Source organism: Cucumis sativus, chromosome 6, assembly GCF_000004075.3.
Source record: "Cucumis sativus cultivar 9930 chromosome 6, Cucumber_9930_V3, whole genome shotgun sequence".
Taxonomy (NCBI): Eukaryota; Viridiplantae; Streptophyta; class Magnoliopsida; order Cucurbitales; family Cucurbitaceae; genus Cucumis; species Cucumis sativus.
Genome location: NC_026660.2, coordinates 20,832,974 through 20,846,530, shown reverse-complemented (window position 1 = coordinate 20,846,530; position 13,557 = coordinate 20,832,974). Strand labels below are relative to the sequence as shown.

At 35.5% G+C, this 13,557-nt stretch overlaps 1 protein-coding gene and 1 long non-coding RNA gene across 2 annotated transcripts; one reads left to right on the top strand and one right to left on the bottom strand.

The window, feature by feature from the left end:
* Positions 1 to 575: 575 nt before the first annotated feature.
* Positions 576 to 10,367, bottom strand: LOC101212950 (transcription factor bHLH69). Its single transcript, XM_031886626.1, has 7 exons — positions 10,261 to 10,367; positions 7,912 to 8,285; positions 7,603 to 7,674; positions 7,375 to 7,437; positions 7,015 to 7,080; positions 1,173 to 1,232; positions 576 to 1,041 (listed from the first exon to the last, which is right to left on the bottom strand). The coding sequence occupies exons 2-7, from the start codon at positions 8,278 to 8,280 to the stop codon at positions 883 to 885; spliced, it is 789 nt and encodes a 262-aa protein (XP_031742486.1). The 5' UTR covers positions 8,281 to 8,285; positions 10,261 to 10,367; the 3' UTR covers positions 576 to 882.
* Positions 10,368 to 11,587: 1,220 nt separating this feature from the next.
* Positions 11,588 to 13,503, top strand: LOC105435865. The gene is made up of 2 exons (XR_969822.2): positions 11,588 to 13,034; positions 13,167 to 13,503. It is a non-coding gene; the product is annotated as an uncharacterized LOC105435865 (long non-coding RNA).
* Positions 13,504 to 13,557: the final 54 nt, after the last annotated feature.

Sequence of the window (13,557 nt, the reverse complement as noted above, 5' to 3'; positions counted from 1 at the left end):
TTAATGGTCATTGATTTTCTTTCCAAGCAATGCTCACTCTTCTCTTTTTAACTTATTTACTAAAGCCAACCCTTTAGTGAATAGATATTGAATATTAGTTATCTTACACTGACTTTGAACTCAAGAGAGGGAACCTTTAAAATTTTGAGAGAAATTTGGGAGGCCTACTTCATGAATAAGGAAATGGGTGACAAAACTTTGCTAACCTCTCCCATTTATCACATTTAATTTGATTTTATAAACTAGACAAACCTTCTAAAAATACTTACAAATGTAGCAAAATATCACAATCTACATGTGATAAATCACGGTAGATTAAGATAAACTACTACCTACGTCTCTACGATGATCTCTTCCATCTAGACACAATACTATGCGTACAAAAAATTGCTACTTTTGGGCCCTTAAAGATTTTTTCTCTTTTTTTTTTTGAAAAATGAAAAGGCAATATTCTTTTGTGATTATATATAGTTTTCTCTTATATCACAATGGAAGTGTTTTATATAATCTTCATCACAATCCTTACACTTATGTGATTTCACTTGAACCGATGAGATTTGTACTCGAGAATCTGCTGGGTGGTTGATAATATGTTGTAGGCCTTTGGATTCAGACTCTACCTTCTTAACATCTTATACAAGCTAAGATTCAGACATATGACAAGTGATGTAAGTTTGATCACTCTACAGATGTGATATTCTTCCCTTAACTCCCTTGTATAGGTTTTTCAACTTCTAACTATATGCTATGGACAAACAAAACTATTCTTTTCTCAATGTTACTCAGGAACGTTTTCTTTCAGGTGATGAACAAGTCGAAGAAACTTAATAAACACAAAGTACTAACCTAGAAAGAACAGCTGCATATAGGTGATCATATGGTTCAGCACAATCCTTCACCAAAATCCATGGGCATCACAAATAGACCCTTATTCTCCAGCAGTTGAGCTGCAGCTAATGGATCAACCTCCATCAATTTTCCCACCATCTCCTCAAGTGGCTCACTCTGCATCTCTTGATGGTTCATGTAATGACCATATCCCTATGAGAACCAGTAATACAAAGGAGATTCTATTATACATCCCAAAATTTTGTAGAAAATCATAGATGAGTATTGCATGAACTTTCCAGAAGAAAAAAAGTGAAATGCTAAAACCAAGCATGTGATGATACCTCAACAAATATGAAAGGCTCAGAAGATAATTCTCCTCCTAGTTTGCTCTGACTTAAGTCCTGCACAACACAACCACACACCCATATCTTCAGTTTTTTTCAGAAACTTCACTTGCAACATCATTACAGTCGGGACATTTCAAGGTATTTTTCTGTTTGTAGAAATATTAATTCATTATAGCTGCTTTCCTACCATAAAAATCTAATAAACAACCATCTTAAATTTTATCAAATTTGTTTTGTCATCCATCCAACAGTGTTTGCCTCGTTCCAATAGATGACGATGGTCTTTAGGTGACTACGAAGCAAAAGACAATAATGCACGCCCTTTATAGTTATTGCTAAAGAATATGGCTCAGTTTGTAGACTAACTAACTATATCTCTTTACAAGTCTCCAATATTTTGGATCAATGCTCATGATTTGAGATATTAGTAGATATAGATATGACAAACATCATGACCACTATTACATTATTATCTACATTATCAATATATGGTTCTCTCTCTCCCTTGCCAATATCGTTTCATACTCTACCTTTTAGCAACTAATCTCCTGTTAAAATCTGTTAAATGTGTTACTGATAGTGGGTATTTTCTCTTGTGCCCACTTGTCAAATAATAACATATGCAAGTTGTAAAACACTTAGGTCTGAGAGAGAATTAGAATACCTCATTGCATTCACTAAAAGAAATTTACATATATATATACATGATACAATGGTGACCAAATAAGGAAAGTGCAGAGAAACCCAAAAAATGAAAATATAACAAATCTTTACAATAATAGAATTACAACACTCCTCCTCAAGTTGGAGCATATATGTTAATCAGACTCAACTTGTTACATAGATAATCTATACTTGTTTCATTTAATGCTTTAGTGAATATATCTCATAATTGTTCTCCAGCCTTTACATATCATGGAGATACCAAACCTCGTTGAATTTTCTCAAGTATCAAATGACAATCAACTTCGATATGTATAGTCCTCTCATAGAACACTAGACCAGATGCGATATGAAGTGTTGTTTGATTACCACACTGAAATTCCGATCGTGTGGTGATTTCAAATCTCAACTCAACAAGAAGTTGATATACCCAAATCAATTCACACACAGACTATGCCATTGCTCTATATTCTGATTCTACACTTGAATGTGACACCACATTTTGCTTCTTACTCATTCAAAAAATCAAAATACAACCCACAAGAACACAATATCCTAAAGCTGATCTTCTGTCTTCTTTAGCTCCTGCCAAATCTGTGTCTGAAAAACATTCAATATTAGTATAGTCATAACCCTTATATAACAAACCACGCCTGGGAGCAGCCTTTAGGATCACACAAATCTATTCCAAAGCAACCCAATGATCAAATGTAGGGCATGACATATGCTCGCTAGATGGGCTATGTCGGGGCAAGTCACTTTAAGATAATTAAGTTTTCCACTAACCTCCTATATCTTTCAAGATCTTTTTGCAATTCTCCATCTTTTGTAAGCTGTAACTTGGGCATCATTAGGGACATGGCTTGCCCCCTAGTTTTCATGTTTCATTCAACAAGTCAAGTACATATTTTCTCTATGATATATTATCTTTTTACTTGATTCTTATTACCTCAATTCCTAGGAAGTATTTCAGTATGCTTAAATCTTCTGTTTGGAATTGGCGATGGAGAAAAGTCTTTAGCGACTAGACACCTAAAGCATCATCACCAGTAATCACAATATCATCAACATATACGACTAACAGGATGACACCACTCTCAGATCTCTTAAAAAAAAACCGAGTGATCTGACGTGCTCTTCTGCATTTCAAAAATTTTAATCGCCGGACTAAATTTGTCAAACCAAACTCATGAACTCTAGTCCATACAAAGATTTATGAAGGCGACACCTTTTTCATTCTCTCCCTAAGCGACAAATCCTGGTGTTTGCTCCATATACCTCTTCTTGAAGATCACCATGAAGAAATGCATTGTTAATATCAAGCTGAAGTAAAGGCCAGTGATTAATTGAAGCTAATGAAATGAACAACCTCACAGATGAGGACGCTGAAGGGGTGTCAACCTAGTTGAGATGGCCGGGTGCGCCTGCTAATCCTCCCTCTCCCTGTTGCTCTTTGAATATCCCTCATGTACATTGAACTTTGTCTCTTTATTTATATTAACAATAGTGAGTCTCATATCCTTTTTTAAAAAAATAAAATAAGCAACCTCACAGATGCCATTTTTGCTCTTGGAGAAAAAGTATTAGCATAGTCAACACCATATATTTGTGCATAGTCTTTCGCTACAAGGCAAGCCTTTAATCCAGCAATAGAACCATCAGGATTAACTTTAACAGCAATCTGCAACACCCTTTTGCAATCTATAGGCTTCTTTCCTGCAGGGAGAGAAACTAAATCCCAAGTACAATTGTCATGTAAGACGGTCACCTTCTCCACCATTGCAACACACCAACCGAGATGAGACAAGGCTTCATGAACGATATTAAGGATGAATACTAACTCTAATGATCAATGAAAGAACATGTAGAAGACGACGGATGGTTATATGGAACAAAAGAGGAAATGGGATGAGCACACTCACGTATACCTTTACGAAGAGCAATAGGAAGATCAGCACTCATTTTCTGATCGAATGACAAAGAAGCCTTTGGTGCAGGGCATGAAACTGAAGGAGACAAAGAAGCCTCGAGTATAAGGCATGGAACTGAGGAGGTTGTCGCCGAGCATAGACCTTAGTGATGGGTGGACGAATAGAGGTAGACACAAATAAAGATGAATCGAAAAGAGGATCAAAAGGGAAAACAACACTATAGACAAGGAAATCATCTTCTGACTCCAAGTGCTCCCCTGACTCGTATTCAAAGAGAAAGAAGGTAAGAATGCGACATCAGGAGAGACGATATATTTATTTAGACTAGGACAATAACATTGATACCCCTTCTGAACACGAGAATAAACAAGAAATATACATTTTAAAAGCCTTTGGATCCAACTTTATATGTTGAAACCAAACATCTCGAACAAGGCAAGTACAATCAAATATTTTGGGTGGAATGGAAAACAAATGTTGTTTGGGCATATGGTACAAAAAGGTATCTCACCCTTAAAGAATGGAAGAGGGCATGTGATTTATTAACAAACGGGTAGTGGAAACAGCATACCAAAAAGATTGTGGAACATGCATATGATTCGTTCGTTTTGCAATGGCAACCCCATTTTGAGGTGGAGAATCGATAAAATAAGATTGACGAATAAGGCCATGAGAATCTAAATAAGACTAAAGTGCATGAGAGAGAAATTCTTTAGCATTATCACTCCGTAAGATTTTAAGAGCACCACTAAACTATATTCGAATTTTAGCATGAAAGTAATGAAAATGAGTAATTTCAGGTGGTTTTTCATTAAATATAACCAAGTTACATGAGAATGGTCATCAACAAATGTAACAAAATATCGAAACCCTCCTTTGAACTCAATAGGACACTGACCCCAAACATCATAATGAGCTAATTCAAATGGAGCACCAGCTCGTTTATTGGCTCAAGGATACAAACTCAAACAATGAAATTTAGCAAACTAGCATGACTCACAATCTAAGGAAGACAAATGTTGAAACTGGGGATGCAAACTCTTCAACACAGAGATAGACAAATGACCCAACTGACAATGTTCTTTAAAGGGAGACGACATGCTAGGGCATGTGATGATTGTAGGTATTCGTGGTTCAAAAATGCAAAGACCTCCAAATTCACCCCCTTTGCCAATAGTTTGCTTCGTCATAAGATCCTAAAATAAGCAATAATTAGGAAAAAATGAGACAAAGATGAAGATTAGGAATGAGTTTATTGATCAAAATCAAATTAAAAGAGAATTGTGGTAAATTTAAAACTGAGGACAAAGAAATTGATTTAGTAAGATAGATGGTTCTCAATCCTATAAAAGGAGTGGAGGTTCCATCAGCTATAGTGACATTAGGCGAAGACGTAGATGTACAAAAGTTAGAGCATAGACTGGGATTACCTGTCATATGGTCTAGAGCGCCAAAGTCAAAGACCCATTTTGAGGTGGAGGAAAGAAGGCATTTAAAGATGTTAACTGTCTTTGCGATGGCAGTAATGGGAGTAGAAGATGATGTTGTCAATGACTCTTGATACTTTTGAAACTTACCAAACTCCTATAAAGAAATTGTAATTGACGTGTGAGGACTATCAGGAGTAGAAGCAACATTTGCAGATGGCACCCTTTGACCCCTATTCAACAATCTTCTGCACTTGCATTTGGTATGGCAAGGTTTACGATATTAATAGCAAACAACATCTCTTGAATTTTTCCGTTGGTTATTGGGATAACCTTTAGAGCTATTTGATTCAACCCCCTTATTACCTCTATAGTCATTTGTGCTCCAAATCACACCACTACTAGAATCAGATGATATAACTGCTCGTGGCTTCTCTGTACAAAGTATTCAAGTATAAGCTTATTCCAACATGAGATTTTTGAGGTAGACTTCATAATCTTTGGCCATCTCAAATCTAGGTGCAAGACCAACTAAGAAACTCATGATGAACAACTATTCACGTTGAGCCATGAGAACTTTTGGATGGTCATCAATGCATTGAATTCTACACATGTACTTTTGACCTCCATAAAGTAACTCGAGAAAGACTTTTCTCCTTGATCGAGTTGATAGTCTTATAAGCATCAAACACTCTACTAATGTTTTTTTCCCCAAAATAAAGAAAATCCAAATATTTTAGTAGTTTTTTTATTGATTTGCAATGGTTCACTAGTTTCACGATTTCAAGGTCAATTGAATTTTTTATTTGTAGAATCATTCTTGAATCATTCCGCAACCAAATTTTTTTTGTAGCAACAGTTGGTGGCTCTTCTTTGATGTGTTCATCCATCTCAATGCTCCTAATTAGATCCATTCAACTTGTGTTTAGTTACTTTTAGCATCATCGAAATCATCTCCGATATGACTAATGTTTTCTTGTCAGCCATTATCTAGAAAAAAGGACAAAAATACATACTAAAGTCTAAAGGAGGGCTGTGTTGAAGCAAACCCTAATTTACCAAAAAAGGATTTTTTTTTCGTTGAATGAACCACAAACAGTGAGTTACAAACAAACACACCACCAAAGAGGAAATAGCTCTGACAAAACCCACAAAAGACGAGCAGGAAAGGGAGGCACACGCATCGGCGCGTGGATTTGGCGTGAAGGAAGGGGCAGCGTATGAGCCTCACGCACTGGTCAGATGGCTTCGAAACTCTGGGGTTAGGTAGATCGACAACTGGGCTTCTCGTTGGACTGAGTGGTGTTGAAAAAAGGTGAAGAAGAAAAAGGGAGAACAAACTTCCGACGACAACGGCGGCAGCGGTGGGCAAAAGTGTAAATCCACCCCTCCACAAAACCCTAGATGTAACACAAAAAGTTTCTAAATTCTCAAACCCTACTCAAAACCCTAATTTTCTCAAACGCTCAGATACCATATAAAACACTTAGGTTTGAGAGAGAATCAGAATACCTCATTGCATTCACTAGAGAAATATATACACACACAAGATACAATGGTGACCAAATAAGGAAAGTGCAGAAAAACCCAAAAAAGGAAAATCTAAGAAAGATACAATAATAGAATTATGACACAAGTTTTATTTACCTTCTACTTGCTTAAGGTAACCTATGGGTTAGGAAGACTCATGAAGCCAACAAGCTACAAAGAAACTTTTCCCAAAATATGGATCAAAATTACATGAATAGGATTTTCTCCAAGCTGTAATGTGCCATATAAAGAAACATGCAAAGCAATAAGGGTTAGGCTGCCTACCTTTATTTGAAGCTGTAAGTACTTGATATGGTCAATGGCATCATCCAGAGCCGATGCTTGATTTTCCTTCAGAAACCAAAATTATAGTGAATTTAAAGAAAATATTTAGTCTATGCTGCAGGTCATGAAATGGAAAGTTCAAAAGATAGTGCTTTCAGTTACTTTTATTCTCAACAAAATACAGAGAAATTTAGGCAGCAAAATAGCTGAAACATGTTTACTAATTACATCTGTAGAATGATATATAGAAACGGCTTCAAGTCAAGTTAGTGCTTTGAAGATATTATGGAATTCTGCTTCTACACTTATCCCTTCATACAATTCCATGCCTTTCTATGGCATAAAGACACAGAAATTTACCTTAGAAGGAGGTAGCAGTTCTAGCAATGCTTCAAGTCTTTCAGCTATCCTCATCTTGCGTTGCTGGAATCAGAAAGCACGTTAAGCATCCAGTCCTGCTACTTTGTATGATTAAAGAATATAGATTTGTGTATATTTCAGAATTCACACTCATGCCGCCACATTTCTGCTCTTTTTCTACAGTAGTAGAGAAGTTTTTGGTTGCAACTAGTAAGGTGTTTGGCTTACACGATCAGCTGAATAACCTCTCTTGCTTGATGAACTGGGACGTGATTTGGATAGAATGCCCCGTGCATTATTCTGATCCAAAAGCCACAGAATAGGATAACTCGAAAAATTCAGATAGTGTTTGTCATTGAGAAATGAATATTGATTAACAAACAAATACGTTCAACATACATTGTGCCCAAAATTGAAGGCAAAGAACTTGAGGTGATATATGCCTATATCCTTGTATTTAAAAGATCTATTATTGACTTCAGCACAGTGACACCCACAACTTTGCAAATATGTTAGGCTTGACATTGATTGGCTTACCCGTGAATCAGTAGATTTTGAATTGTATGAACCTGCGAGATGATTGTATGAAATTTTGCCACGAAGCTCTGAGACTCCATTTATAGTTTGAACAGTACTGGGAACAACTGCTATCACATCTTTGGTTGATGTCTTTCGAGAAAAGCTTGAAGTTTCAGCAATAAACTCAACAAAGGCCGGAGACGTTTTTGCAGCTTGGGTCCACTCAGTTAAGTGGGGGATGTTGGTTTGGTTTACATTCCTATCAGCAGGCAAAACATGGTGATGGTTTGTAAAATCTCTAGGTACTTGGGAAACAATGTTGACATTCGCACCAAAGTCGAGAGAGAGCATTCGTACAGAGTTATTGCAGCCATTTTGTCCTTCCATTTTACCTGCATTGTGACATTTTGAACTGAAATACTTAACGAGAAGAATATACGCTAAAACTTGCGTAAGCTAGAGATGCTTCAAGATCGCCAAATCAACTTTAAAATAAAATGAATTAAAATATCATTTTGGTTTATAGTTTGAGTTTATTCCATTTTTGTCCACATGTATTTAAATCTTTAGGCTCTGAAAATTTAGTTCCTTTATGGTAGATTTTTTCTTTTAACTTTCTAGTTTTTAACATTTTCATTATAAATTTTAAAAATAAATTTACATATTGTGTTTTTCTTAATAAAAATTATTGTGATTATTTAATCAACTTCAATAAGATTAATTTTAAGTTACCAAATTTATGAGTTACCAAAATTACGAAGACTTCAATTAAATATTTAAAAGTACATAGACTAAAATTGAACAAATTTCAAAATACAGGAAGTAGGATGATATTTTAACCAATGAAACACAAGTTTAGAAGAAGGATTCTCCCAAGTGAATGATTTTAAAGTAATTAAGGGAAAATAATACTCAATCTTGAAGGGAAGTATGGGAAAAGTGGGCTGGGGAGTGATATGAAATGGTTAAAATAACTATAAATTTTGTTCAAAAACATGTTTTAAGCCTAGTTGCAACCAAAATTTTACCACAATTTACTTATATTAAAAAGATTCTAAATGATTGTACACATATTAGGACTAACATATTAGGACTAAGAGTGATTTTAAACATAAAAAAATATTTATTTAATGAATTCAAAATCACTATTATAATGCACTAACCAACTCGCTAATTTAAAAAGAATATCAAAAACATAAATTGAAACTCGTGGATAATGAAGACTTTCACTTAAAGGATTGGCAACGAGGCAGGGGCACATCTCATCCCCTTCCCAAGGGGATTCTCCATCCTCATCCCTACCTCATTCTCCATTTTAAGGATTAAGGATCAAGATCGAGGAAATCCCTGTTCGGATCAAATCACGAGGAAAAATTTTCCATCTTTTTTAAAAAAAATTATTTAAAATAAATTTAAATTTAAATTAATAATAACAAATATTTTAATCATTTTTATTTAAAATTTAGGTTAATTTAACTATTAAATGAAATTTAGAAAAAACAATAACAAAACATAATAGCTACGGTTACAAATTTAAAGTAAAAAATAATATATATATATATATATATATATATATATTTGTTTTTATTTATTTTTATTTATTTATTTATATTTTTAAAAAATAAATAAATAAATATTCGGGATCGGGGTCGGGGTCGGGGACAGGGCGGGGAGTACCCTCCGCGTCCCCGGTTTGGGACCCAATTGGTGTCCTCGGTATTCCCCAGACCCCAGTCAAACCTGTCCCAACCCCGCAGGATTTTTTCCATCCCTACACCTAATTCGACAAATAGACTGATTTCACACCCAATCGATATTTTGAAAACCCATCGGCATAGTAGCATGTGAAACAAGCATTTCCCACATTCTCCATTTCTTTGAAAATACGACGTACGTTAAAAAGTACAAACCAGATTAAGTAGCAAAAGTATTCCAGGGTTTACATGATGAATGAAGAAATGAAAAGGAAACTACTGAAAACAAAAGGCAGCAATAAGTAGCAACATGGGAGCATTGAAGCTTGAAGAAAATAGAAAATCGACAGGAACAGAAGCAGAAAGAACTTCAAATTTTCTAAAACCACACAATCGGGTAAACGAAGAACATGAAACCTCATAACATAACAACGACAATGTACAGAGAAAAAAAGAAAACAAAATGCTAAGGCGAGATTCACAATAACTACATTTGAATCCAACTTCATGAACGATCATTAAAAAGTAATGAGTGAAGATTTATTAATGTAACTACAAAAAGGGAAACACGTGTAGGTAGTAGTTAATTATTACAAATGGTAAGGTTACAAACAAAGAAAATGTTAATATTAATGAAGCTATGGAGTATGAGAGAGAGAAAAGGGGATCTCACGGATAACAATGGCGAGACGAGGAGAATGAAGGAGAATGAAGGAGAATGAAGGAGAAGAGGAGAGGAGGACGAAGAGAATGGGGACAGACTGCAACAGTGATGTTGTAGCTGTACCGGACGTACCACCACAAAACTGATGGGCTATTTCACCTTTCCAAGTGAAGCCCAAATTAAGGCCCACCCAGCATTTTCTCTTTTTATCTTGGGATAATAAGAGGTATTGCAATGAAAAAGGGCAAAATCGATTTTTTTATTGATTTTTAGCAAAATGCACACTAAATGACATTGGGGCGTTTTCAGTTGAAAATCGAACCGAACTGAACCGTCAATTAAATGGCAATCGAATGAAAATTAAATACATGCAGTTCGATTTTGTTTTGTTTAAATTAAAATCACTTTCTTTTGCGATTCGGTTTAGTTTAAGAAATTAAACTATTGTAAAATCGAATAAAACCGCTTTATTTTTTTAAAAAAAGTTATATGTATAAATAGTTATATATAATGGAGAAGCTTTCATTTCGGTGGCAGGACACTCGGTGCCACTAAGGATGAAATCTAATAACTAAAGGCAAAACAATATTTATGCACTTTGATTACGATTATTTCGATTCAGTTTTATTTATATGAGTGATTCGGTTTGAGATAGGTGAATTGTTCGTTTTGACACCGTTTTATTTATACAACAGTTTTGTTAAACATTTTAAGAACTTTATCTATTTTTTTAATTCCAAAGTAACCATATTATCATTTTTTTATTGGCTGAATCTCAACCATTGTTCTCAAATTAAAAATAGTTTTCATATTAGATCTTAATTTATTTTTTAAATTTAAAATTTTAAATCGTAGCCAATCTTTCTTCATATTATAGAACAATCTATTGCCATGAACCCTAGACGTGTAAGGCTCTTGTTCAATGATAGATGATATGAAAATAGTTAAACAACTTCCATTTGATTGGAGTGTATGTCCCTTTGAACACAATGTTCAACTAATTTGTTTATCTAAATCAATCTAAGAAGATATATTGTATGGTTGTTATCTTTTATTCATGATTCTTACTCTATGATATTTCTATTATTGTCGACCATATTTCATCTTATTCATCAAATCCAATACAATTTAAGTGTATGCACAAATTCGATACTTTTCTTTTCAGAAGTGTTTTGCGATCATAATATTTATGAATTCTATGTGTGAAGTGCTTATCAAATTTGTTTTCTTTAATGAATTTGCAATAATAGTTGGTATGCAGTTATGTTGATCATAATGTTTGTATAGAAAAAGATGTATATATTTTGATTTGCATAACAATGTTGGATCGATTTGAAGGAAATGCTGATTCTTTCCTTTTGTTGGTTGAGGTAATAGGTTGAACAAATTGACCTTTTTGTGTGTTTGCTTCTTGGTTTGGCGCTTTCTATCTAATATTTTCTTGTTCCCTAAGCTATAAGGAGAAACCGCAATAGGAACTCTTATTCTCTCACTCTCAGCTGTTTGTAGACCTAGCCATTGCAGCCGCACCAAGAACTAAGAACAATGACCAACAAGTCCTCTGAGACCAAGCAAGCTTTCTTCGTCTTCGGAGCCTTGGCGATGGGCTGGCTCGCCATTGAGATGGCTTTCAAACCCTTACTCGGTAAGGCCCGCTCCGCCATGGACAAATCTGATCCCGCTCGGGATCCTGACGAACTTCTCGATCACACCTCATCTGATGACGATCGAAATGCCACTGGCACTGCTTAAACCAGCAATCTCAAGGTACGCTTGACAGAGTGGGATGGTGGTGAATAGTTTGCCCCCATCGTGTTCTGGTCGTGCTGTACGAGATTTGGAATTTTAGATCTTACTACTCTGTATCGTAAGGTTCGGTACTAGACCGTTTTAATTGAATTAATAGTGATTCGGTTCTTACTTTTATAATTTGTGCCTCTACAATTGGTATGTGTTTGTTTTGGCTACTGTAAATCTAACTACAAGCTCGGAACTGGGAGGTGTATTGATTGCCTGTTCGAGGAATGGTTTAAAAGAAATAAGGTGTTTATAATATGTTTGATGTGGTGGGTTTGTGACAATGCTGCTACGTGTTGCACACTTCTGTATAAGAATGAACTGAATCAAAGCCCCTGCTCATGAGCTTTTTCTCATAGACAAATTACTCTCTTTTGAAGATTAGATTGGTAGAAACAAAGGCTTGTCTATTGGAAACAATTTTCTCTCGTGCCCACGATAGAGTTGATATTTAACTTAGATGTTGTCAAATGTTATTTGGGTGATTTGGCCTTATCACGAAGATTTTGGAACGGACAACTGATATTAGGCAACAAATTTGAGTAAAACCGGCAATTGACCCAAAATTGGTTATGCTAATTTCGAATGAATTGAATTCTAAAATTAATGGAAACGAACCTTTTACTTATGTCACAAAGCATTTAGATTGCTTTGGCTACTTTCTTTGGCCCTCATTTGTGCTCCTCCCCCATATCCTCCGCTCTTGTTTCTCTTTCTCCTCTTCAAAAATTGGAAGAAAAGCCATCCTCACATATCTCTTTCAGATCACCGTAGTCGTGATAAACGGTTGGAAGGTGGCTAGAAGCACGATCATAAAGGTTAGTTGGAGCATGTGATGAATGGTCAGTTGGTGACTTGAAGCACGGTCATCGAAGCAGGTGATGAACACTCGAACAGAGTCCCAGGTGCGGGAGAGAGAGGGAGGGAAGAAGGATGAGAGTGTGGGGTGGGGGGGGTGCTGTCTCAGGGTATTGCATAAGTCAAAGGTTAGTATTGAATTCATTGTTTTCAAAATTTGGGTCATCCGTACAAGAAAACTATAATCCGTTGGCCTATTTCAGTTTTTGAAAATCCATCTTCTGATATGTCTTCTCGTTTCCTTTTATTTCTTTGTGAAGGAGGGGTGGCTCATCTGTAGGGACAAAAAGGATGGAATGGAGAGACAACGATGCAAATGGTTGCACCTGAATTGTTGAATAAACATGATCAAATCGAGAGAGCTTTCATCCATCTGGTCTGGGTGTAGCGTTTGGAAAAAAGAAAAAAAGATTCTACAATACACATTTTTCCAACCAATCTGTGAGCTTCTTGTTCTAATTTCTGAAATGTTAAGATATGATTGCGAGATTCTTGTTTTCTGAATCACTAGGGTAACTCCAACATTAAACACGACTCAACTGCTTTGATTTAGTTGAACAACCATACATCTAACACTTGTTGCTTTTTCAAGTATCATATCATAGAAAAACACCAAACAGCATCCTGATATCTTCCTTTAAAAAGAAAAAG